This window comes from Podarcis cretensis (genome assembly GCF_951804945.1).
Source record: "Podarcis cretensis genome assembly, chromosome: 11".
NCBI classification, from domain to species: Eukaryota; Metazoa; Chordata; class Lepidosauria; order Squamata; family Lacertidae; genus Podarcis; species Podarcis cretensis.
This window is the reverse complement of record NC_137180.1, coordinates 1,463,728-1,488,616: the sequence shown is the minus strand read 5'-3', so window position 1 is coordinate 1,488,616 and position 24,889 is coordinate 1,463,728. Positions and strand designations below refer to the sequence as shown.

Here is a 24,889-nt window from a genome sequence, read left to right as displayed (position 1 = left end):
TTCCTGTGAACCAGTGGCCAACGTCCACACGCCTGCCTGCCTCCATGATTTCCATGCGGCATACCCCAGCAAGCCGGGTCCGGACCCTCGGTTGGGGGGGGGCTGCGAGGCGGGATGGTGTGATGGCCTGGGAATCTGATTCAGAGGCTGAACCGGAGGAATCCCAGCCTGCACAGGAGTCCCCACCTCCAGGGCCGGCTGAGCCAGGGCAGGGGCTTGAATCTGAAGGGCCCTCACCTGTGCCGGATCCTCAGGACCAGACACCAGCTGAATCCGCTCTGGCTCCAGAGGTGATCGAGGACCCATTGCCTGCAGGTGCTCCTCTCCCAGCCCCGTCAGGGGAAGAGGAGGTTGCCTCTGGGTCCAGCAACCCTCCAGCCTCTCCTGAGCTGCAGAGGCTCAGGGCAGAGAGGCGGAGGGAACTAAGTTCTCTCAGGAGGAGTGCTCGCCTTAAGGCCAGGGGAGGCGAGTCACCTGTGGGCTGGGACCGCCCCAGGCCTCAGAGGAGATAAAGGCCAGTCAGCCCAGGCCCAGAAGCAACATCGTTGAAAACCTGTTCCTGCCAGCACCCTGACCTGCTCTTCTGGAGTTCCTGACCATGCCCGGCTCCTTGCCTTGGACCCTGCTTCGCCCTTATCGGACAGCCTCCAGACCCTCGGCCCAGGACCGGACTCAGACCACGCCGCACTGTAACCCGCCCCTGGGACCAGCACACAGACCATCTGATGCGTCTGACACTGAACTGGAAGAACCACTGTTCACCATTGGCCACTTTTCTCCTAAGAAGGAGGAAATGAGTGCAGAAGACTTGCTTCTAGTACGCAGATCTGAAAGGGCCACAAAAGGCAAACCTCCAAAGAGATTTGCTGATGAGTTTGCTAAGAAAGCAACTGCTGTTCTTAGTAGCTCAGAGGTGGTGTGGGAACCTTCAAGCTTCAAAGAGGTTCAGGAGTTAACCTCTAAAGATGCTGAACCATGGCTTAATGCCATGAAGGCTGAAGTTGATTCCTTGGATAGGAACCAAACCTGGGAGCTAGTGCCAGTAGTCCCAGGAATGAGACTGGTTGGCAGCAAATGGGTCTTCAAGGCCAAGACAGACCAGAATGGCAAGGTTGTCAGGCACAAAGCCATATTGGTTGCCAGAGGTTTTTCACAGATACCAGGACAGGATTACCACGAGACCTACTCATCCACCGTCAAGTATGAGAGCATTAGGCTAATGCTCAAGACTGCTGCAGAGGAGAAACTGCATGTTTCTCATGATGTGAACACAGCTTTTTTGTACAGGGTTTTGGGGGAGGAACTGTATATGCTTCCACCTGATGGAGTGCAGATACAGAAGGGAATGGTCTGTAAACTAAGGAAATCCCTATATGGTCTCAAGCAGAGGGCCAGCTGTTGGAACACAAAACTCACTGAGACATTGCTTTCCCTAGGTTTTCACCAAGGCAAAGCTGATCCATGTGTGTTTGTCAAGGAGGAGGGGCAAAACAAACTGTATTGTTTATGTTTTGTTGATGATCTTCTGTTTTGGAAGAATCAGGCTTTGTACCAAAGCACCCTAGCTGAGCTGAAGGAGCACTTTGACATGAAGGATCTTGGTAAGGTATCCAACTATCTTCCTCTGCAGGTGGAGAAGGACCAAGCAGGTAATTTTCTGGTACACCAAACACAGAAAATTGCTGATGTATTAACCAGGCTGAATTAGGTTGATGCAAACCCAGCAGACACACTGATGGTGACAGGTTACCAGGTAGATAGTACTGCTGAAGCATTTTCTGACACCACAATGTACAGATGCATTCTAGGCAAGCTGAATTTCATTGCTAGATGTTCAAGACCTGACACAGCTGTAAGCACTAAGCTGTTTAGCAGACATGCCAACAATCCTACAGTTCAGGATTGGAAAGCTCTGAAGCGCATAGCCCGCTATTTGAAGGGGACTTTGCATTACAGGCTGAGGTTCACCAGTCAAAAGATGGGAGATCTTGAAATCTTTGCAGATGCTAGTTTTGGAAGTGACACCATGGATGGTACAAGCAGTTCTGGAGTATGCTACATGTACAACCATTGTCTCTTTGACTGGCTGTGCAAAATGCAGACGACAGTAAGCCTAAGTTCCTGTGAAGCAGAACTCAATGCTCTGTCATGGATTGTGAATGGTTGATGCAACTGTTTCAGGACATCAGAGTTTCTGTAAAATGTTCTATACAGGTGTATCAAGACAATAGATCCTGTTTGGCTTTGCTGAACTCAGAGAGTTGCAAGCAAAGAACCAAATACTTGCAGATTAAGTTACATCATGTACTCTCTTGCGTATTCAGAAAGGAATCATTCAGGTGTCCTACATGCCAGGAAATGACATTCCTGCTGATCTGTTGTCTAAGGTTGTTAACAGAGAACAACTTAAGGTTTATGTACAGAGGTTGCAATTGGGTTGAACCACAGGTACTACAGGTTACACGGAAAGGGGGAGGATGTTAGGATATAGTTCCATTCCACCTTAAAAAGGGAACATGCTGTTGTGTGTCACATAATTGTTTACTTCCAGCTTCTCGTTGGGAACTTCCGTTTTGTATATAGCTTTTGTTCTGGCTGTTTTCCTGGACATGGAGGCAAGCAGTCATGTTTTTCCTTTGTTCTGAACTATGTTGAATAAAGCTGTAAATATGCTCTCCTGTCTGCATCCTTTTGTTGTGGAGACTCTGCTGAAAGGATGTGCACGGGTCTTGGAATGTCTCTGTGGCTCGTGTTGCTAATTGACTGATGATGTTCCACGGGAGACCGGTGATCGTCCAGAGATGACGGGGGCCTGCCTGATGCCTCTGTCTCCCTGGCAGTATCCCAACAGTGTGGGGGACAGAAGGAAAAACAAATACACCCAATATAGGGTTGGTGTGTTTTCCTTTCCTTGCCAAGAAAATGGGATGGCTTCGGATCCTGTAGACCCCAAACCTCCTTCAGTCCACCCTGAGGTGACTCCTCCCTTGGCAGCTTTCACATCCATGAGGCAGCCATGGCCTATTGCAGGGATCACAGGATTGTGCCCTTAAGCTTGCATTTGGAAGGGACTTACTGAAAATACTAGTTGTACAGGGAGGGTGGTAAAAAATTAGGGCATTCAAGTACACAACAACAACCATTTTTATTATTTGTACTTTGCCCATCTGACTGGGTTGCCTCAGCCACTCTGGGCAGCTTCCAACATAGTGATAGGATATAGATGACCCTGCAAGCAGGCCAACTGTTTTAGGTGGTGTTCACTAAATATGGCAACTGCATATTAACTCCCCACCCCCAGTGTGTATAAAAGGATGACTAACCAAATCTTATCATCACAGCACTATATATTCATACTAAGTGACCCCCTTGTCAATGGCAGACCATGTTGCAGGATGTGGGAAGGATAAGCAGAAAGCTATAAGAGAATTTAAAATGTACTTGCTATTTTTGACAGCAGCCCAAACTAATGTAACATGCAGTTCCTTCCTAAGCAAAGCACAATAATTTACAGAATTCCTCTAACTTGACATCTGTTGGCTTAATCCATCACAGAGAATTTCAGTAATCTGGGTTTTTATTTTGTTTTTTTGAACAGGTTAACAACAGGATCCCAATTTGGTACATCCATTATACAAGTACCGTATATGGATTTATTCTATAACCAACTATTCTAAAAGTTGCAATGTTATTTATTTTGCAGTATGATTCTACAATAATCAGATACAAAGATAGACTTTACTTTTGTAGAGTTGCTAGTGCTTAAGAATTATCTTCATTCACATTTGTCCGTATAGGGCTAGTTACAGGAAATACTTTTTGCCTTAGATCTGCATTACCATACAACCCACTCTCATCTTGCCATGTGTTGATCCCATGTCTTCTGTAATCAGCCGTGTCAGTAAACTGAGAATGACATTTTCTGTGAACTACAGAGTAGCCATCTGGCTGAAGCTCAATCTAAAGAAAATACATTCAAGGGCATGTTATTAATCATTTTTGATGATAAGAGAGGCAATGGTTGTGTTTGCACATCAAGCAAAACTCTGTCACAACCTAGAAAACCCAAGAAGGAAGGAAAAAATCCTTAAATAAGAGACACGGGGGAATGATTAATGGACTTCAATGTCTGTACACTAATGCACAAAGCATGGGAAATAAACAAGATGCACTTGAGCTCTTGGTACAGCAAACTAAATATGACATAATAGGCATCACTGAAACCTGGTGGGATAAGTCCCACGATTGGAATGTAATAATGGAGGGATACAATCTATTTCAGAGAAACAGACCAGACAAGAAAGGAGGAGGAGTGGCGTTATATGTCAGGGATGTGTATACCTGTGAAGAGATCCAAGATTTAGAACCTCAAAGCCAAAGTGAGAGCATTTGGGTCAAAATTAAGGGAGAGAAGAATAACAGGGACCTCACCTTGGGAGTTTACTATAGATCCCCAAGCCAAACGGAGGACATAGATGATGCCTTCCTGGAACAGATGGCCAAGCATGCAAAAGGAAGGGAGATAGTACTAATGGGGGACTTCAATTACCCGGATATTTGCTGGATGTCAAACTCAGCCAAGAGCATAAGGTCAAACAGATTCCTCACTGGCCTTGCAGACAACTTTGTTGTCCAGAAAGTGGGAGAAGCAACAAGAGGAACAGCCATTTTAGATCTGGTCCTAACCAATGTTGATGACCTGGTTAGTGGGGTAGAAGTGGAAGGATCATTAGGCGCGAGTGATCATGCTCTTCTGAAGTTTACTATACAGCGGAAAGGAGCAGCCAAGCATACTAGGACTCAATTTCTTGACTTTAAGAAAGCCGACTTCATAAAACTTAGGGAAGTGCTGGGTGAGATCCCATGGACAGTAATCCTAAAATGAAAGGGAGTTCATGATGGCTGGGAGTTTGTTAAGAGGGAGATAGTAAAAGCACAACTTCAGGCAATACCAATGAGACGGAAACATGGAAGGTGCCTAAAGAAGCCAGGGTGTCTATCTAAAGAACTTTTAACTGAGTTAAGATTAAAAAAGGGTGTGTACAAAAAATGGAAAAGGGGGGAAACCACCAAAGAGGAATTCAAACAAATAGCCAGCACGTGTAGACACAAAGTCAGAAAAGCTAAAGCACAGAATGAACTCAGGCTTGCTAGAGAGGTTAAAAGCAACAAAAAAGGCTTTTATGGGTATGTTCGTAGCAAAAGGAAGAAGAAAGAAACAGTGGGGTCACTCAGAGGAGAAGATGGTGAAATGCAAACAGGGGACACAGAAAGGGCTGAACTCCTCAATGCCTTCTTTGCCTCAGTCTTCTCCGATAAAGAAAACAATGCCCGACCTGAAGAATTTGGAGCAAATGATTCAGCAGAGGAAACACAGCCCAGAATAACTAAGGAGATAGTACAAGAATACTTGGCTAGTTTAGATGTATTCAAGTCTCCAGGGCCAGATGAACTGCATCCAAGAGTATTAAAAGAACTGACAGATGTGATCTCAGAACCACTGGCAGTCATCTTTGAGAATTCCTGGAGAACAGGCGAAGTCCCGGCAGACTGGAGGGGGGCAAATATTGTCCCTATTTTCAAAAAGGGGGAAAGAGAGGACCCAAATAATTACCGCCCAGTCTGTCTGACATCAATACCAGGGAAGATTCTGGAGCAGATCATTACGCAAACAGTCTGTGAACACCTAGAAAGGAATGCTGTGATCACCAATAGTCAGCATGGATTTCTGAAAAATAAGTTATGTCAGACTAACCTGATCTCGTTTTTTGACAGAATTACAAGCCTGGTAGATGAAGGGAACGCAGTGGATGTAGCCTACCTTGATTTCAGCAAGGTATTTGACAAGGTGCCCTATGATATTCTTGTAAAGAAGCTGGTAAAATGCGGTCTTGACTATGCTACCACTCAGTGGATTTGTAACTGGGCCAAAACAAACAAGATGAATTTTAACAGGGAGAAATGTAAAGTATTGCACTTGGGCAAAAAAAAATGAGAGGCACAAATACAAGATGGGTGACACCTGGCTTGAGAGCAGTACATGTGAAAAGGGTCTAGGAGTCTTGGTTGACCACACACTTGACATGAGCCAACAGTGTGACGCGGCAGCTAAAAAAGCCAATGCAATTCTGGGCTGCATCAATAGGAGTATAGCATCTAGATCAAGGGAAGTAATAGTGCCACTGTATTCTGCTCTGGTCAGACCTCACCTGGAGTACTATGTCCAGTTCTGGGCACCACAGTTCAAGAAGGACACTGACAAATTGGAACGTGTCCAGAGGAGGGCAACCAAAATGGTCAAAGGCCTGGAAACGATGCCTTATGAGGAACGGCTAAGGGAGCTGGGCATGTTTAGCCTGGAGAAGAGGAGGTTAAGGGGTGATATGATAGCCATGTTCAAATATATAAAAGGATGTCACATAGAGGAGGGAGAAAGGTTGTTTTCTGCTGCTCCAGAGAAGCGGACACGGAGCAATGGAGCCAAACTACAAGAAAGAAGATTCCACCTAAACATTAGGAAGAACTTTCTGACAGTAAGAGCTGTTCGACAGTGGAATTTGCTGCCAAGGAGTGTGGTGGAGTCTCCTTCTTTGGAGGTCTTTAAGCAGAGGCTTGACAACCATATGTCAGGAGTGCTCTGATGGTGTTTCCTGCTTGGCAGGGGGTTGGACTTGATGGCCCTTGTGGTCTCTTCCCAATCTATGATTCTATGATTCTAAGAAGCTGCTTTATACTGAATCCGACCATTGGTCCATCTGGCTTAGTATTGCCTATGTCAATTGGTGGGGGCTTTTCAGAGTTTCAACTGGCGACATGACCAGCCCTACCGGGAGATGTCAGGGATTGAACCTGGAACTTCTACATGGGAAGCAGATGCTCCACCCCTAAGCTACAGCCCTTGTTGCCCCCATAGAAAACCTTGTGCCATTAGCTCCCCTGGTTAAACAGTCTTGGTTTAGAATAGCTACCATTTTCACAGCAGATAAAATAGATTGAAAATCAGTGCTAGGGCAGGCTTCCTCAACCTCGGCCCTCCAGATGTTTTGAGACTACAATTCCCAGCATCCCTGACCACTGGCCCTGCTAGCTAGGGATCATGGGAGTTGTAGGCCAAAAACATCTGGAGGGCCGAGGTTGAAGAAGCCTGTGCTAGGGCAACAAAGCAAACAGTTTTTAAAGCTTTATTCCTGGTGACAGCAACAGAAAATAATTTTTAAAAAACCAAGAGCAAAGAAGGAGAAGAGTGAATTTCTGGGATTGGGGGTAAGCTATATCCCATGGTAAATTTCAGAGAGAAAAATATTTCTCTTTATCCTTCTCATCCTAAACATATTTTATTTAAAGTAAATCCTCTTGATTTTGATTATGCTAATTTTCAAGTAAGCATGCTTAGGATTGCAGTCTTATTTTAAATGTTCAGTTTGTTATTCAGTTAGATAATTTGTACGTGAAAGCTATCTTTCCTTTATGTGTACTACAGGGATCTAGAAAAAGGAGAGTAGATGGAGGTTTGTTTGGGGGGGGGGCATTTATTCCCCTTATTCCCTGCAAGTGATGCTGATGTTTGTTGGATCATGAAATTAGAGGAGGGCTTTCTGAAATTAATAGTATTTAACATTGTTGTCATTGCCTAGAGCTTGAAGGAAGCTTCAATAAATAAATGTAAAACCAGAATTCAAGCAAAAACCCACCAAGAAATGTAAATACCACGCCATTTCTTGTTTGATGGGTAGTTTTAAAAACAACAATAAAAACCATTGGTTATGTTTGCTGTTTTAAAAGAAAAAAAAGCCTTTTAAAAAAAAGATAACTAGCTAATAGAAACATAACAGCTCTGCTATTTCCTTACTACCATTATAGCTCAGTTTATGTGATGTGGTAGCATCAGGGTGGATAAAAATAAATGATTTTCAAAAAAAAAAGTTTAAAAAACAGATTTTAAAAAAATCAGTTTTTTTATTTAAATTGAATTTTTAAAATGAAATGCTTTTGGAGGGAAAATCTTTCTAAAGATAATTTTCTATCTAAGTTACGTTATAGTCCAAAGGCTATTCATCAGGAAATAAGTATTTAAGTTTTTCATGTGTGCTAAAACTCAGTCTAAGGTTGTGGGGGTTTTTTTTTGTTAATTGTTTAACCACATCAGTTAACAAACATGGATACATATGCTATAATGTTATTGTTTTAGTTAAATAAATTGTTTGAATTGTTATTAAGGAAATGATTATTATTCTCCTTCCAATAAAGTACAGCAGAAAAGTTGTCCAAATATACAGTTAACTTATTAAACCTCACAATTTCATAATTATCTGTCAATGTATTTCTAGTAGTATAACCAAATCAGTAATTTTTGATGTAACTGCAAAAACTACTTTGGAAAATTGTTATTCCCTGCAGGATACATTAGGACTAAGGAAGCAAGGGGTCTAATTGTCAGGAGACTCAGGAGACGGAGTAGCTGAAGGAAGAGGAACGAAGGGGAAGGACCAGAAGGGAAGGGGAAATAATCCAGGATGCTTGTTCTGGAGGGTTTCAATATTCACATGGTGTCTATCTTGCAGGGACCACGGTGGGACTTAATGCCCACCATGACCACTATGGTTTCTTAATACATTGTCGGCATGACGTTTTGCAGGATGCACTTTGGATCTTGTATATTTGACGCCACAGAAAGTGGACAGTCTGGAAATCAGGGGCTTCTCTGTCAGCCCAATGTCTTGAACAGACTATTTCTTGGTAAGGTTTTGTCAAGATGTGGCCTGACAATGGGGAACCTAATCTGATGACATGAAATTGTAGAGGCCCCCCAGTACAACTGAGAACCTGGAAGAACCTACAAAAGTCCCAAAGCAGACTGTAGTGCCTCAGCTCATGAATGCCTTGTCTGAGCTGCGCAGCACAAGGACCACAGCCCATGCCCTGCCTTGATCCCCAATGCTTCCTCTTCCACCACCCAGGCCTTAAGAGCAAAGACGGCAGGGAATTCACTGAGTTCCTGCAAAGCTCCACAGGTGAAGTCATTCAACATCTGTAGCGAGGGGCCATCAGTAGGCCAATGAGACTCAACTCTTTCTCATCTGAGTCAGATGATCAGGTGAGGCATGCAAGAGCCGAATTGGTGTCTGGACTCAGTAACTGGCAACATGAATTTCAACAAGATGGAGGCACTGAGAGTGGGTAGTTTTCAGGTTCAGAAAATTGGCGTTTGCCCTGATCTGGGTGAGATTTCATTCTTCCTGAAAGGGTAGAGACACAGTTTGAAGATATTCCCTGATCCCAGCATTGGATCCTCAGTGGCCCAGGGTGTATTTTACCAACTTTGGCTGGTTTGCAACTGCAACTGTTCCTGAATAAGGAGTCCTGCTTTGGTGATCTGTGTTCTGGGAACCTCTCTGTTTGATCACTAATGTATTATACAGGGGGATGCCCTTAAAGACATCCCCAGAAGCTTCCATTCATGAAAAATCTGGCTGCAAGAGTGTTGGCAGGTATAGCTGAGGTTGTTCATATTTCACTTATTTTGAAATATCTACTGCTTATTTGCTTCTAACCCTAATTTAAGGTGCTGGTCCTTACTTTAAAGTCCTAAATGGCTTGGAGTCCAAATACCTGAATAATGGCTTGGAGTCCAAATACCTGAATAATGGCATCTTGCCATATGAGGATGCCTACGTCTTAAGATTTGTTCCAGTATTGTTCCAGGTACCCTCTTTAGTGGATTATGTTATATAAAGCAGATGCCTTTTTGTACTGATGTGTCAACATTTTAATGTGTTTGCCAAGGAGACACACCTGGTTTTGTTGACTAGTGGGGCCATTCCTACTTGCCCAGGTATTTTAGCCTTTTAAAATTGAAGATGGTTTTGTTGGGGTTTCTATTTGATTTTGTCTTGTTATATTTTGCTGCATTTTTAAAATTATGTTAATTAGTTTTTATTTGTGCTTAAGTACACTCTCCTGGAATCTTTGTATGACGCATAAGTAAGGAATATTTTAAATTAAATAGTCAAGAAACTATGTGATAGTAGCAGAGATTGAGGAGACATAGAGGGTGCCTAGGCATGCTTAGAAGGAGCTTGAGGAGCCAAGGATGCTAATGATGGCAAATGCATTTTGCACATTAACTTGAAGCAGAACCTTGCGCTGGTATGCTTAATGAGATCAAAATGTCCAAAGGATGTGCATATGGTAAAAAAGGTAAAAGGTAAAGGACCCCTGAAGACAGGAATGCCTGGTGTGCTCTGGTCCATGGGGTCACGAAGAGTTGGACACAACTAACGACTAAACAACAACAAAAGGACCCCTGGACGGTTAAGTCCAGTAAAAGGCAACTATGGGGTTGCGGCACTCATCTTGCTTTTCAGGCTGAGGAAGCTGGTGTTTGTCCACAGACAGCTTTCTGGGTCATGTGGCCAGAATGACTCAACCGCTTCCGGTGGTGTCTGACGAGACACCGTGACAAGTGCATATGAGAGAGATAGAAGGGCGGGGAGAGGGAGAGAGACAGAGAGTGTTCATCATGATCACAGTTGAAATGTGTACTGACAAACACTTTATGAGCTGCCATGGTTACAAAAATATCTGGCCATGATTCCCATTCTGCTAAAATCCCTGGCGCGTAAAAGAAGGGATCCAGAGCAAGCCATGATTCATCCACACACTTTCCTTTCTCATTTACTGGCTTAACTCTGTATTCCATACACACACAATTAATCAATGCAATTTAAGTGGTAAAGTTAACATTTCTCACTGCTACTAGAGGCCAACAAATAATACAACAGGTTTGGAATCCAGTTAAAGATTATGAGTTGTGTTCAAAGTAGCGCCAAGGTTAACATTCTATCGACGCAAGGATTTTTATTGCATGACAGAATCTTCTTCCTCCACCCAACTTTGTCCCTAACCCTCTAGAGCAGATTTGGGGACAGCACAGGGTGTGTACAGTGGGGTTGGCCCATAAGGTGGGGTCAAGAAACCACTTTGGGCAATGGGTGCCTCCCCTGTCCCCCCACCTCTGCCACCGGCCTGAGTCTGGACATTAGGTTAAGGCCAACAATTACTCAGCACTAGGTAGTGTGTCAGCAGCATGATCAGGGAGGAGCAAGGGCCTCAAACTGTTGCTGTGAGTTCCCACATGTTTCTCATTCACACATACCCATGGTATGGCTTAATGTTATGTGCAAACTGGGCTGCTATCCAATTTCATTGCTATGTAATATATGTAAAATTGACTATCTTGGGGAGAATCTACATATTTCATTTACCTGGTAGAGCCTGTTTGAAACAACCTCTGAATGGCTACTGTTCTACACATGAAGGCCTTGATGTAAAGCATGGTAGAAAACAACATTCTGCTCTTATACTTACATATGGTTCATAGTCATATGGTGGAACATAATCTGTTTGGTATGTTGTATCTAGAAACCTGTAACACAGAGAATATATATTATACCTAGCTTTTGTGCAATGTTTTTAACTTGTCTGTCTCTTAAGAGCTCTTAGAAAAACAATTTAAAAGATATAGTTAACGTTGATCTTTTCGTAAGCAAGACCAAAGTAGTGGAAAAAGGTATTTTCAGTGTGTGTTCCCATAGCTGTTAGAGTCAAGTTATACTTTACAGAATTTATTCTCCTTTGGATTTGGACCAAATGAGGACTGCTAATTTCCAGAACCCCTACAATTGTTTTTCAGTACTAGGAAAATTTAGCAGCTATGCCTGAGGCACAGGAAAAATAATAATACTTCCAGTGAACAAAGAAACCGTGGGGTCACTCAGAGGAGAAGATGGTGAAATGCAAACAGGGGACACAGAAAGGGCTGAACTCCTCAATGCCTTCTTTGCCTCAGTCTTCTCCGATAAAGAAAACAATGCCCGACCTGAAGAATTTGGAGCAAATGATTCAGCAGAGGAAACAGCCCAGAATAACTAAGGAGATAGTACAAGAATACTTGGCTAGTTTAGATGTATTCAAGTCTCCAGGGCCAGATGAACTGCATCCAAGAGTATTAAAAGAACTGGCAGATGTGATCTCAGAACCACTGGCAGTCATCTATGAGAATTCCTGGAGAACAGGCGAAGTCCCGGCAGACTGGAGGAGGGCAAATGTTGTCCCTATTTTCAAAAAGGGGAAAAGAGAGGACCCAAATAATTACCGCCCAGTCAGTCTGACATCAATACCAGGGAAGATTCTGGAGCAGATCATTAAGCAAACAGTTTGTGAGCACCTAGAAAGGAATGCTGTGATCACCAATAGTCAGCATGGATTTCTGAAAAATAAGTCGTGTCAGACTAACCTGATCTCATTTTTTGACAGAATTACAAGGCTGGTAGATGAAGGGAACGCAGTGGATGTAGCCTACCTTGATTTCAGCAAGGCATTTGACAAGGTGCCCCATGATATTCTTGTAAAGAAGCTGGTAAAATGCGGTCTTGACTATGCTACCACTCAGTGGATTTGTAACTGGCTGACTGACCGAACCCAAAGGGTGCTCATCAATGGTTCCTCTTCATCCTGGAGAAGAGTGACTAGTGGGGTGCCACAGGGTTCTGTCTTGGGCCCGGTCTTATTCAACATCTTTATCAACGACTTGGATGATGGACTCAAGGGCATCCTGATCAAATTTGCAGATGACACCAAACTGGGAGGGGTGGCTAACACCCCAGAGGACAGGATCACACTTCAAAATGACCTTGACAGATTAGAGAACTGGGCCAAAACAAACAAGATGAATTTTAATAGGGAGAAATGTAAAGTATTGCACTTGGGCAAAAAAAATGAGAGGCACAAATACAAGATGGGTGACACCTGGCTTGAGAGCAGTACATGTGAAAAGGATCTAGGAGTCTTGGTTGACCACAAACTTGACATGAGCCAACAGTGTGACGCGCCAGCTAAAAAAGCCAATGCAATTCTGGGCTGCATCAATAGGAGTATTGCATCTAGATCAAGGGAAGTAATAGTGCCACTGTATTTTGCTCTGGTCAGACCTCACCTGGAGTACTGTGGCCAGTTCTGGGCACCACAGTTCAAGAAGGACACTGACAAACTGGAACGTGTCCAGAGGAGGGCAACCAAAATGGTCAAAGGCCTGGAAACGATGCCTTATGAAGAACGGCTAAGGGAGCTGGGCATGTTTAGCCTGGAGAAGAGGAGGTTAAGGGGTGATATGATAGCCATGTTCAAGTATATAAAAGGATGTCACATAGAGGAGGGAGAAAGGTTGTTTTCTGCTGCTCCAGAGAAGCGGACACGGAGCAATGGTTCCAAACTATAAGAAAAAAGATTCCACCTAAACATTAGGAAGAACTTCCTGACAGTAAGAGCTGTTTGACAGTGGAATTTGCTGCCAAGGTGTGTGGTGGAGTCTCCTTCTTTGGAGGTCTTTAAGCAGAGGCTTGACAACCATATGTCAGGAGTGCTCTGATGGTGTTTCCTGCTTGGCAGGGGGTTGGACTCCATGGCCCTTGTGGTCTCTTCCAACTCTATGATTCTATGATTCTATGAACTGCCAAAAAGTGTCATGCTAATGAAAATAGAAGTATTCCTGTGATTTGTCATATAACATGTTGCACTCGATTGAAATTTTCTGACCGAAGTTTATCTATTCTCAGCCTGTTTTTAACTGGAGAATCCCAAAGCTGATGGCCCAGTTCACCAACACAGCCCACAGCAGAACCGTTCCAGATATGAGTTTTCTAAAGCACTGCTTTTTTGCAGGGACAGTCCTCATGGCCCTTGGCATCCCTAGATGGATGAGAGGATGGCACAGGTAGAGCACTACATTCATATGAACAGTCCAGTTGTTTGTACTTATTTCATACATGTATACAGCTCAAAAGTTCTTGAAGTGATTTAGAGGAAAATTGAACAAACCCACAACTGCTGCCAATCAATTTCAGAATATGGCTCTTAGGAGGGTAGGAATGGATTGTGCCAAGTTGGCATTTGGACAGTCATGGCAGTACAAGGATTGATGGAGGTGGACACTGGAATTTCCAGCCCTGACCCAAAGACTCTGTTTACAATTTTAACAAGTTACAAGAGAAATAATAATAATAATAATAATAATAATAATAATAATAATAATAATTAATAATTTGTTATTTATACCCTGCCCATCTGGCTGGGTTTCCCCAGCCACTCTGGGCGGCTTCCAACCAAGTATTAAAATACAGTAGTCTGTTAAACATTAAAAGCTTCCCTAAAGAGGGCTGCCACCTTCTGCCCCTCACTTAAATCTTATCTCATTCACTTCCAGGACTGGAACCCAGGTGAAGAAGAGTGCCCAAGCACAAGAAGGCACGGGTATATTTAGCTTTCCTTGCTCATATGAACCTTTTGATGTAGAAATCAGACCCTACCCAACCCTATACTTGATATATGAACGAGGCAGATACAAGAACAATCATAGTGGCTTCAGTCTTCTCACCTAGTTCAGCCCTATGAAGAAAGCAGCAGCAATCATGAATTCATGATTTATTACATACCAAGCCAATAAATAAAACAAAGCATGTTCTGATCATCCTGTAACAAGATCATCTTGTAACCTCTTTTAAAGATGATCTCTGTAAAGTTTGTACTCTGAGCTAGTGACTAACTTCTTAAAATATGTTCAGAGTTGCCATGAAAGGCAAATGATCCAGCTCTAATAAGCATTATAATATCTAGCTTTCAGGAGAGTTGCAGGGGGATAAATATCAAGTTTATAGGGTCTAGCTAGTTTACCCACTAAAATATTCAACCACACTGCGATCCCACATCCCAGCCTCGCAAAGCGGCGCAGGGCTGGCAGGGCAGTGTGAGGATGCAACAGGAACATGTGTGCTTTGGATACATGCCTGTTGCATTCTGTGCCCAGTGCTTTTCCCGTTGCAAAGAGCCCCCAAGCCCCAAGGAGGAAGAGACGTTGTTGACTCTCCTGGAACCTCCTTGCACCCTGCTCGGCTCCAGTTGCCCCTCAGCCTTCCAGTAGGAAAAGGCGCAGGCTGAGAAAAAGCAGGGTATAAATAAGAAGGATGGAAGGCAGGCACAGCATGCAGCCTTCTCTTCTGTTTTCATGCCTCTGCACCGCCAGACGGACGCAGCCTGGAAGGCGAGTGGAGCCCATGGAGGAGCCTGACTGCATCAGAGGCAGCACAGCCGCAGAGAGATGGGGACAACACTGACAGATGGGAGGGGACAACGGTAGCACAGATGAGGCAATTTGGGTGGGTCTTTCCCACTTGACCCACAATGTGTCTGTGGGGAGAGTGGTGCCCTCAGTGATTAGTCCTCACTTGCTGCACTCCTAGCCCCACCTACCTGTGAGTAAGACCTGTAATTTACACAGACTAATATTTAGTCATATGGTGCCTTCAGGCAGCCTGTTTATTGAGCATCCATCTTAATTTGTTTGCAGGTAGATTAAAAGACATTGGCTGTTTAAGGAACCTTCATTCCGATTTGTCTTCAGGGAAGTGACAAATCAAAGGTAGTGTTATCCCACACTTTCCAGTGCATTTTCCTGCATGTACCTTGTTGCAAAAAGTCTGATCTTTGGGGGAAGTGGGCTTGTTGTGCAAGACATCCTAGTCAACTATAATGGCACAACCTAAATTTACTAGTACAGTGGTACCTCAGGTTACATACGCTTCAGGTTACAGACTCCGCTAACCCAGAAATAGTGCTTCAGGTTAAGAACTTTGCTTCAGGATGAGAACAGAAATCGTGCTCCGGTGGCGCGGCAGCAGCAGGAGGCCCCATTAGCTAAAGTGGTGCTTCAGGTTAAGAACAGTTTCAGGTTAAGTATGGACCTCCGGAATGAATTAAGTACTTAACTTGAGGTACCACTATATGTGCTTGAATCCTACCTGAAAATAGCAACTGTCTGGAAGCACAGTTAGCCTACTTATCTATTTACCACATTGTCTACAATACATCTATGCCCAAAGTGATTCTTCAGGAGTTCAGTGGAGCAATGCTATGCCAACCCCCACCCTTCCCAAATAGCAGTTACTGGAACAGGGCAGATGAAGGGCAGCAAGTGACATGGGGCTTTGTAGAAGGACATTTTACTTTAATTACAGCAATATTTTCTTAAAATACAATGCATGTACTTTTGGGGTAAGGGGTTCAATTTTGGATGGGGGAAGGGAGTCAGAGTGTCATGGTCCACAGGTTAGGGGATGCCTTGCCCTGGGTGCTGGAAACCTATGCTACGCCGCTGAGCCTACTCACAGAAGTGCCTGCATGCTTGCCCAGCCTGGCTCGGGACAGAACCCATGTGAATGACTGCACCCACCCTACTTGGGACATCTTGGCTTATGCCTAGCCATGAATTTAACACCTCTGCTTTAACTGCCAGCTTTGGAATAATCATGCCGAGAGTCTGCCTTCCATGTGCACGAGTGACAGCCAGGGCAGATGCAAAGGAAGGAAGCCTCTGGACATACACAGAGGGCTGTAGTCAATGTTAGTCAAACTCAGAGTAGACCCACTCAAATTAAGAGACATGGCTAATTCAAGAGCGTAAATTTCAATGAGTTTAGTCTGAGCAGATGTTACAACCCAGAATGCCTGGGCCCCCACCCCAAGGAGAAATGTAGTCATAAAGTTACCTACATAGGAGAAAGGAAGGAAGCTTCTAGGCATGCACTGAGTGCAGTATAATTAACTGAGCCTATGCAGTCTGTGCTACCAGACTTCTGTTATAGTAATGTACTTTTAAATATGAAGTAGAGTTGCAGAAGATGGTGAAAAGCAAGATATATTCTATAGCCAAAAGCAGTTTCTAAATTTTAATGTTTTAATATCTATGCAGTCTGTCAATATTTGTATTATAAACATTTATCAGCACCATATTCTTAGGAAATAAATATGGTGAACCAGATGCTGATAAAATTAAAACTTAACATACTTTCGTTTCACCAGTAGTTGCTTCCTGCATCTGCTCCCTAGTCTTGGATATAATCTTGCCCTCCTTTGCTCTCAAATTTAATTCAATTTATTTTTTAAAGTAGCATTGGCCTTCTGGATTTGATTTACTGCTCCACTGCCTTTCTGTTTAGGGTCATTTAATTTGCTGTTTTCAGTTTTAAAGCCTCTCTCAAATGTTAATGCTAGTCATCTACTTTCCTCAAGTCTCAGTCACAATGCTAATCATTTTTAAAGTTTATGTTTTGGAACATAAATTGCTTGTAATTCTAGTAAGGTAAATACTGCAGCTTTTTTTATTAAAAACAAAAGCAGACAAAACCAGTTACTAGCCAGAAAACCTTTTAGAAGAAAATTATACATTCCTCAAAAAATATCTCAAAATGTTTACATAAACCCATGAGCTAAAAGCCTGATTCGCACACCATGGTCAGCCAAACTATGGCTTCCTGGGACCATGCAAATCTGCAGGCTCCCAGGGAGGAGCTCACAGCCAATTTGCTCCACGCCTGTCTTTTCTACTCCCACAAAGCACTGAAGCTGGGATTAGCATGTGGTGTGAACAAGCTCTCTCCTTGCTAACCCAGACTGTGCAGCCAAGGTTTATTCCTCAGGTCCATTTTCTTTTGCATATACAAATGAACAGAAAGTGGAAGTGCTATGACAGAACATACAACCATTTATTTGGGGCTATTCCAGTAATAACACTAACATCACTTACAGTGAGATCCTATACTGTACATGTATTCCCGGGTACTGAATCCTTAATTGCCAGGGAAATATTTCACTGGGTATTGGTCAAAAGCAACAGAAAACTTCTCATTGTGTTTCAAAATACAAAATTATGCCAATGCATTTAATGAAGAAATGGGTACTCCAGTCTTCTTAAGCAGTTTCAAGGTATCCTATGCAAGTATTGGAAGCAAACTCAAGAGGAAAATAAGATATCACAAGAGTTTTAACAAAGCAGCATGGAGAGGAAACATTCGTATTTTTCCTTGCTTGAAAATAAAAAATATAATTAATATTCTAATGCAAAATACAACCATTAAAATAATTAACTATGTTGGAACTGAAACTAGTGCACACATGTCACATGTTATCCAATGCAAAAACAGTGGTTGTTAATTACTTCTCTGTGAACACTATAGATCTTTCCAACCCTTAAAATGCAGTACAGAATCTGATAATAAATTATCTAGTTATTACAATTTTGCAAGTACTAACATTTTAAAGTGATCTGGAGAGTGACACGGCAATACGGCTCCAGGACCTGTTTCAGGTAACCCTGTCTCCCTGCAAAAAGAGAGTTTTTCAGACTTCAAGCAAAACAATAAAGCATTAAGCAAGTCAGATATTAAGTGTTTTATGATGAATTCAATTCCCATGAGTGGGTGGGTATTAAATAAATGATCAGTAGTCATTGGATCAAACTCAGTTATTAAGAGACATTATTGCCACAATGTTTTCATGCTACAATAAAATGCTGTTGCTTTTGACACAGTTGTAGGGTTATCACACGGCATTTTTGCAAGTGGTCACTACTGCTCTCTACTGGATGAAATGTGACAGACGGGTTCAAACATTTATTTATTTTTAAACTTTACTGCTTAGCAGTAGCTGAAGAGCAAAACTATTCTCATCCTGACAAATGTCTCTAGTAGCATAACTTTCCATCTCAACAGCACAAAGAGGCAAGGTACAACATTAATTCTGAACTAAACAAATTTAATGGAGGATGCCAGTTTCTCATTCTACTTTTGATGAACTACCACCTCTATCACAAATACTTTGGAGCAAATGTAGAAATTATTGGCATCCAATATTAATGGCACTCAAATGTTTGCCGTACAAATAGCGTAAGATATGAAGAAAAAGGGGGCGAAAACAGGAATTCACAATGTGTTATATCCTATAATGCAGTATTATTTGAATACTGAGTATGGATTCAAAAGCTTCCAGAAATACCTGCCAATAACAGCTATTTCAAAATTATCTTCATCCAACAGAGACTTCCGAATGTCTAGTTCTTTATATTCTTTAATTCTGTAGGGTTCAGACAAATGATCTTCATATGTGGTTACCCATTTCTAAATGGAAATGTAACAGAGAAAGGAATGGGTTTTAGAAACACACCAGCTGTCAACTTATTAAATGTAATGAAAAATTATATGTGCTTTTATATGCCAATTATTCTTACGGATGTAGAGCATCTTTCTGGAAGAAGTTCCTGATGCTGCCATTATACTTCTCCTCCTCCTCCTCCTCATGCTTCCCCCCGCCTGTCTCACTCCTCTCCCTTACTGATCCAACCGTGTAGCCCCATCAAACTTACCATGACCTATCTAGCCTGACAAGCATAAGACATGGATAGGTTTCTAGAAGCAAGCCAAACCCCATCCTTCCTTGGCCTGTGTCAATGATTTCATGGGAGGGCAAGGAGTTACAGAAATCCCTTCCACCTCCTTGGCCTTAGATCCATTATGCTGTGAGTTGAATTTGCTTCCAAGAGATGCATGTAAGGAATGAGTCCACCACAGCAATTAAGAAACTGGTTCCAATCATGTTGAAAATAAATAATATTTCCACACCTTAGGGAGCTTTTGATTAGAGAGGAAATAATCTAATAATCTGCATATCATATTGGCTGCCCTCTGCTTTTTTTAGGTTTGGAGGATCAGAATGTGACAGAATATTGCCGAACAGCTATTTTATATATCAATACTTTAAAACTGGCACGACTGACACACACATTTAGTTGAATCAATTGATAAAAGGTATACTATTCTTGCATGATGGCTCTACCACCAACTATATGGTCAAGACATACGTTAATACAGCCGTACCTCCGTTTACGTAACCCTCTGGTTATGTAAACTTTGGGATGCACACGCGGCAAACCTGGAAGTATTTTACGGGTTTCACCGCATGCGCGTGCGCAGAAGCGGTCCTCAGGTTGTGGAAACCTTCGGATCGAACTGGACCTCCAGAACAGATCCTGTCCGCAACCGGAGGTACCATTTTAATTCACTTACAATTAAATCAGTGTATAGGTTTGTATCAACTGCTATAATACTATAATGTCAGTTTTTGGATTTGATTTGAACTGGCCTCAGAAAGTTAAGCAAGGAGTATATTCAGATTAATCTGATTCCATGAAAATCAAGGTGTGCTAAACTCTGCAACTCTCTGCTTTAAGAATTATGCTGACTTTCATGTTCCCAGCAGGCTGCTCCTGCATCTTATTCACCCTTCCAACTTCACCTGGTTTGTACTACATTTATAATAATTATTATTTGCTGAATCAACACTCAGGGCTTATCCACACTTCCCCTTCTCCCACTGCTTTCCCCTGGGGAAAACCACTGTTTAGCACTCAACTGGAACAAATAGCAATTCTGGTTTTCCCTGGAGGTAAGGCAAGGGGGAAATCACTCGGACCCGTGCCTAGAAAGCTCTGGTCAACTGGAAAACTGCTTGGATGCATGCTTTCTAGTCATGACATAAGCGAAAGTGTGGACGAGCCCAAACAGTTGACTCATGTGTGAATGGTCTCCATCTCCCACTGCCAATGAAAACTAATCAATGAATGGATAAAGAACCTACCCACATGACACTGACACAAAAATCTTGCATGTACATGATGTAAAATAATGAAAGTTCACTACCCCACCCCCGTACATCTTTTCTCCCTCAACCTCATACTCTCTATAACTTTGGTGTCTCACATCAAAAGTACGCTAGTGGTCAACATTGTACAAACCTGTTGAAAAAACTGTATTTCTGAGGTTTGATGGCTTATAACACCACTTTTTGGGAGTAATACCATAAAGTTATATATCGATGGAAAGATAATTTAATGAAGAATGCAGTGCAATAACTTTTATGAAGGATTATTTATTACAACAGAAGTCATAAAGAAGAAATGTGAAACACATAGAAAAAATTAGATATACAAAAATTCTCACCAGTTTCCTGCCATGGCATTTGGCTGCTTTCCCAGGGCACTGGACCCCAATTGTGCAAGTTTTCAGGGATAATATGGGGGTAATTATCCCTGCCAACCCACCCCCAGGGTAGGGGGGCTGGCCATCACCTCATCCAATAACTGCCGCTCACTACAGAATGCAGGGGCAGGGACACTGGGCACTGCACAAACTGGAAACTCTCCAGAGTCATCGCCAGGAGCAGGAGGATCCCTGTTCCTCAAAAAACTATTAAAATTCAGACTAAGAAACAGGCGTGTTCTGGAATGAAGGCGATAAAAAAGACCTGCTAAATAAATCAGTCACTGGGTGCCAAGGCTTTGATCTGAAAAGGACTTTCATTGTTGTGCTGTGATTTAAGTGAGGTGAGCGGTAGTTTCTCTTTCTATATTTCTACATTTGTTACTTCATGATTTGGCAAACCTCACCAAGAAAGAATCAACTATCTAAATGAAATGCAGGAGGAATGGTAAAATTGGAGAATTTGATGCTTGATCGCACAGTCCTCTGTGGAGAGCTCCAATTAGAACTGGCAAAAACAAGATCAGATATACACGTGGCTCGGGTTGAGAAAAGGACGCAGGCTGTGGTGCAGGAGAAAAAGAAATGGCCTCCCCTCCAGGAGAGGCTGAAGATAATCGATGGATTATAATCGGGGAATTTTTCACACAAAAAACTGCATTTGCTGGCATGGATTATTGTTATATATGGATTAATGTCAAAGTGAGGGTGAATCTTTGATCCTCGCGAGCTTTCCCTAGGGCCCAGGGGGAGCAAGCTTGGATTTCAGAGGAACCTAACAATTACTGATTGTGCAATATACCCTATGGCCCTGCTTTTCTACGCAACACTCATATTTGGAACATCAGCTCGTTAAAAGACCTGAAAGGTTGCTGTGCCATAAATCTTATTAAAAGAAGGAGAGCTGGAAGAGAGCCCAGAACTCCTGACGATAAGACTGTGGAATAAAAGGGGGGGGGGGCACCAGGGTGGACTGTGCTGAAAACCAATCGATGGATAACAACACAAAATAAAATGCATCTTGCATGATAATAGACGTATGGATTTGCTAAACGCGATTGAAAGTCATACAGCAGTGAATGTGATATAAGACAATGGGATAAGATTGGAATTATGAAATTGGAAAAAATAAAAGAAAGCAGGAACAAGGGAAATAAACTTTCTCCCAACAGCCAAAACATGGGAAATGCTCTTGAAATTTTTAATTTGGAAAGTATAATTGGCTTTACTGTTTGTATTATGATGTGGCAAGAGTCAGTTTGATTTGTTACCAATTGGAATGCTATTAACTGAAAATTAATAAAAAAAATTATACAAAAATTATCACCATGTCAGTAAATACTTAGTTGGGTAACCTTTAGCTTTAATTATGGTCTTACAATGCCTTCGCATGGAGTGAACCAAGTTTTTTCATTCTGCAGCTGTAATACTGTGAAACCAAGATTGAATTATTGACTTTATTAATTGGGTTTGTATTGCTGGCTCCATAGATTTTCAATTGGGTTAAGGTCTGGGCTATGTATTTGGGGGCATTTACATTCCCATTAATGATGCAAATTCTGCCCAAACCTTTTGCTGTCATACAACCCCAGATTAAAACACATACCTGGGTGTTTCACTGTAGGTGTAATGTAAGTAGGATGTAAATCTCCAATTCTCCTAATGTATTTCATGCCATCACTACCAGGCAAGGACATTTTGGTCTCATCACTCCAAATAACACTGTCCCATTATTCCACCATCCAATTAACATGGGGTTTAGCTCAGTTTAATCTTTTAAACCTTTGTTTAAGAGATAAAAATGGCTTTTTCCTTGGAATTCTAGGATTTAGACCATATTCCTAAAGTCTGCACCAAACAGTCCTTGCATTCAACTTCACATTACATTACACCATGTCATCTTATATACACCCAGATAATTTTCTTCTGTCATGTAGGCACAGTCTTTCAATTCTTCAGCAGAGCTGTCTGGGCTCCATGCAATCAGAGAGGGCGCTTCGGAGCCAGACAGTCAATAGCCCTGGTTAACTCTGCATTCCAGCGGGCCACCATCTGAAAGGCCATCAGCATAGTATAAAACATCCCCTACTACTCTCTGGAAACCATTTGGATCCATTAACTGGTGGGGTGTTATGAGCCATCAAACCTCGGAAATACACTTTTTCAAAAAGGTTTCCACAATTTTGGCCACTAGTGTAACATCCGCAGAAAGGACTCTTAGAACCTAAAGCAGAGATGCTGTATGTACTTCTGTTACCCAAGAAAATCTTCAATAAAAACAAAAAAACAATATAAAAAAGTAATTGTATTTAGATGGGCTAGTTATTGGAAAGTTCTGCCTGCTGGTTTCTGATGGCTCTTTTACACATACAACATCATGTATCATACATGAAAGGAGAATACTAAGCACCTTCTGGCGAACCCGAGCAGCATACGGAAACGCCCTTTACCTTCCTGCCAGAGCAGTACCTATTTATCTACTTGCACTTTGACGTGCTTTCGAACTGCTAGGTTGGCAGGAGCAGGGACCAAGCAACGGGAGCTCACCACGTTGTGGGGATTCGAACCGCCAACTTTCTGATTGGCAAGCCCAAGAGGCTCAGTTGTTTAGACCACAGCGCCACCCACATAGGATTGGGCTACTGTATTAAGACTTTTTTTCAGTCACACAATCCTCCCCTTTCCATACAACAACCAGCTTTTGAAACTAAGACAATTTTAAATAAGTTATATTGCTACTGAAATTTATTTTAAAAATATTTCTAATTATTCTTCATATTCAAATACAAGGAATAATATTTTGACAGCTAATTAAAGTTATACTCCTGACATGTTTATAGGCATGAAAGAGGAAAGACGCTTTCTTACCTCATCTATGGTTCCAAGTCGCCAGTAGGTAGAGCGACATAAGTTTTTAGAGCCCAAAGGAATTTCATGTATGTCATAGTCCTTAGGTTCTGCTTCTCTCTTGTAGTACCTAAAAAAACCCAAAATGGTAGTAAGCTAGATGGGTGCTACCAAAGAAGCACACACAACAGACTCCTACCCAGATGCGCGTGCCAGCTGTGCAAGATCCATCACATTTCGGGGGGGGGGCACTTTCAGAGTTTTTAGGGTGTTACTTGAAGCACTACAAAAAATTGAAACCATTTCAAGCACACGCTGCGCCAGAAGATGCGCGCCCAAGCGGAATGGAAAACCCCGCAAGTCGAGCCCGCCTTTCCCGCAGCCCTGAGCAGCTCCCTTTCCCTCACCAGCGGTGCACCAGGGTGGGCCTCCCGTAGTCGGCGCAGGGCGAGCGCAGCGTCAGGGCTCCCCGCCGCTCCATCACGTCCGGAGGGCCCAGCTCCATCGCGGCGCTCCTCTCGCCGCCTCCCAGGCCTCTTCGCCGCGCCTGGTCGCCCGGGCAACCCCGAGGCTTCGCGATCGCTCCGCCCCGAGACCGGAGCTTTGGATTCCGCGTCTCTTCCGCGGCCGAAAAGGCCCCGCCAGGCGAGCAGCGGCTGCAGCTCCCGCGAGGCGACCAGAGGCGGCAGCCGCCTTTAGCAGATCCCCAGCAAACCCAGTGGAGCTGCTGCACTAAAAAATAGGAATACTTGGTAAAAACACCCTTTGCATGAGAAGCCCGCGCGCATCCCGGGCTGGTTGTGGCGAATGAAATTCACTCTGCACATGCACAGAGGCACTGTTGTGTCGATCGCTTCATTGCTGGATGTCGGGCCTAAATTCAACCAAGGCTCAAAGGGATGCAGCATTTCGGACTAAATTACCTCCTTGTGTATAAGGGGATTCCCTGTAAGAGGATGCTTTCACCTGTCCAGTCGCTGGAAGGGATCACGAGGCGTCAGGGCAGCTCCAGCAGAGCTCTGCTTGCCCTACAAGTCCTCCCGGCGCGGCCTTCCGTTGTACAAGGAGATGCCTTCAGGGGGCTCAAGCCCAGGCATGGGCTGCGTTGGCCAGATAGACAA

The 24,889-nt window shown here is 43.0% G+C and overlaps 1 protein-coding gene across 2 annotated transcripts; it reads right to left on the bottom strand.

The window, feature by feature from the left end:
- Positions 1 to 3,559: 3,559 nt before the first annotated feature.
- Positions 3,560 to 24,333, bottom strand: CFAP95 (cilia and flagella associated protein 95). Of its 2 annotated transcripts, XM_079996166.1 has the most exons (6): positions 24,176 to 24,333; positions 23,790 to 23,898; positions 18,883 to 19,004; positions 18,142 to 18,210; positions 11,368 to 11,425; positions 3,560 to 3,960 (listed from the first exon to the last, which is right to left on the bottom strand). In XM_079996166.1, the coding sequence occupies exons 1-6, from the start codon at positions 24,271 to 24,273 to the stop codon at positions 3,763 to 3,765; spliced, it is 654 nt and encodes a 217-aa protein (XP_079852292.1). In that variant the 5' UTR covers positions 24,274 to 24,333; the 3' UTR covers positions 3,560 to 3,762. The 2 variants fall into 2 exon arrangements, with proteins under 2 accessions (XP_079852292.1, XP_079852293.1); XM_079996167.1 differs by lacking the exon at positions 18,142 to 18,210.
- Between the last annotated feature and the right edge of the window lie 556 nt (positions 24,334 to 24,889).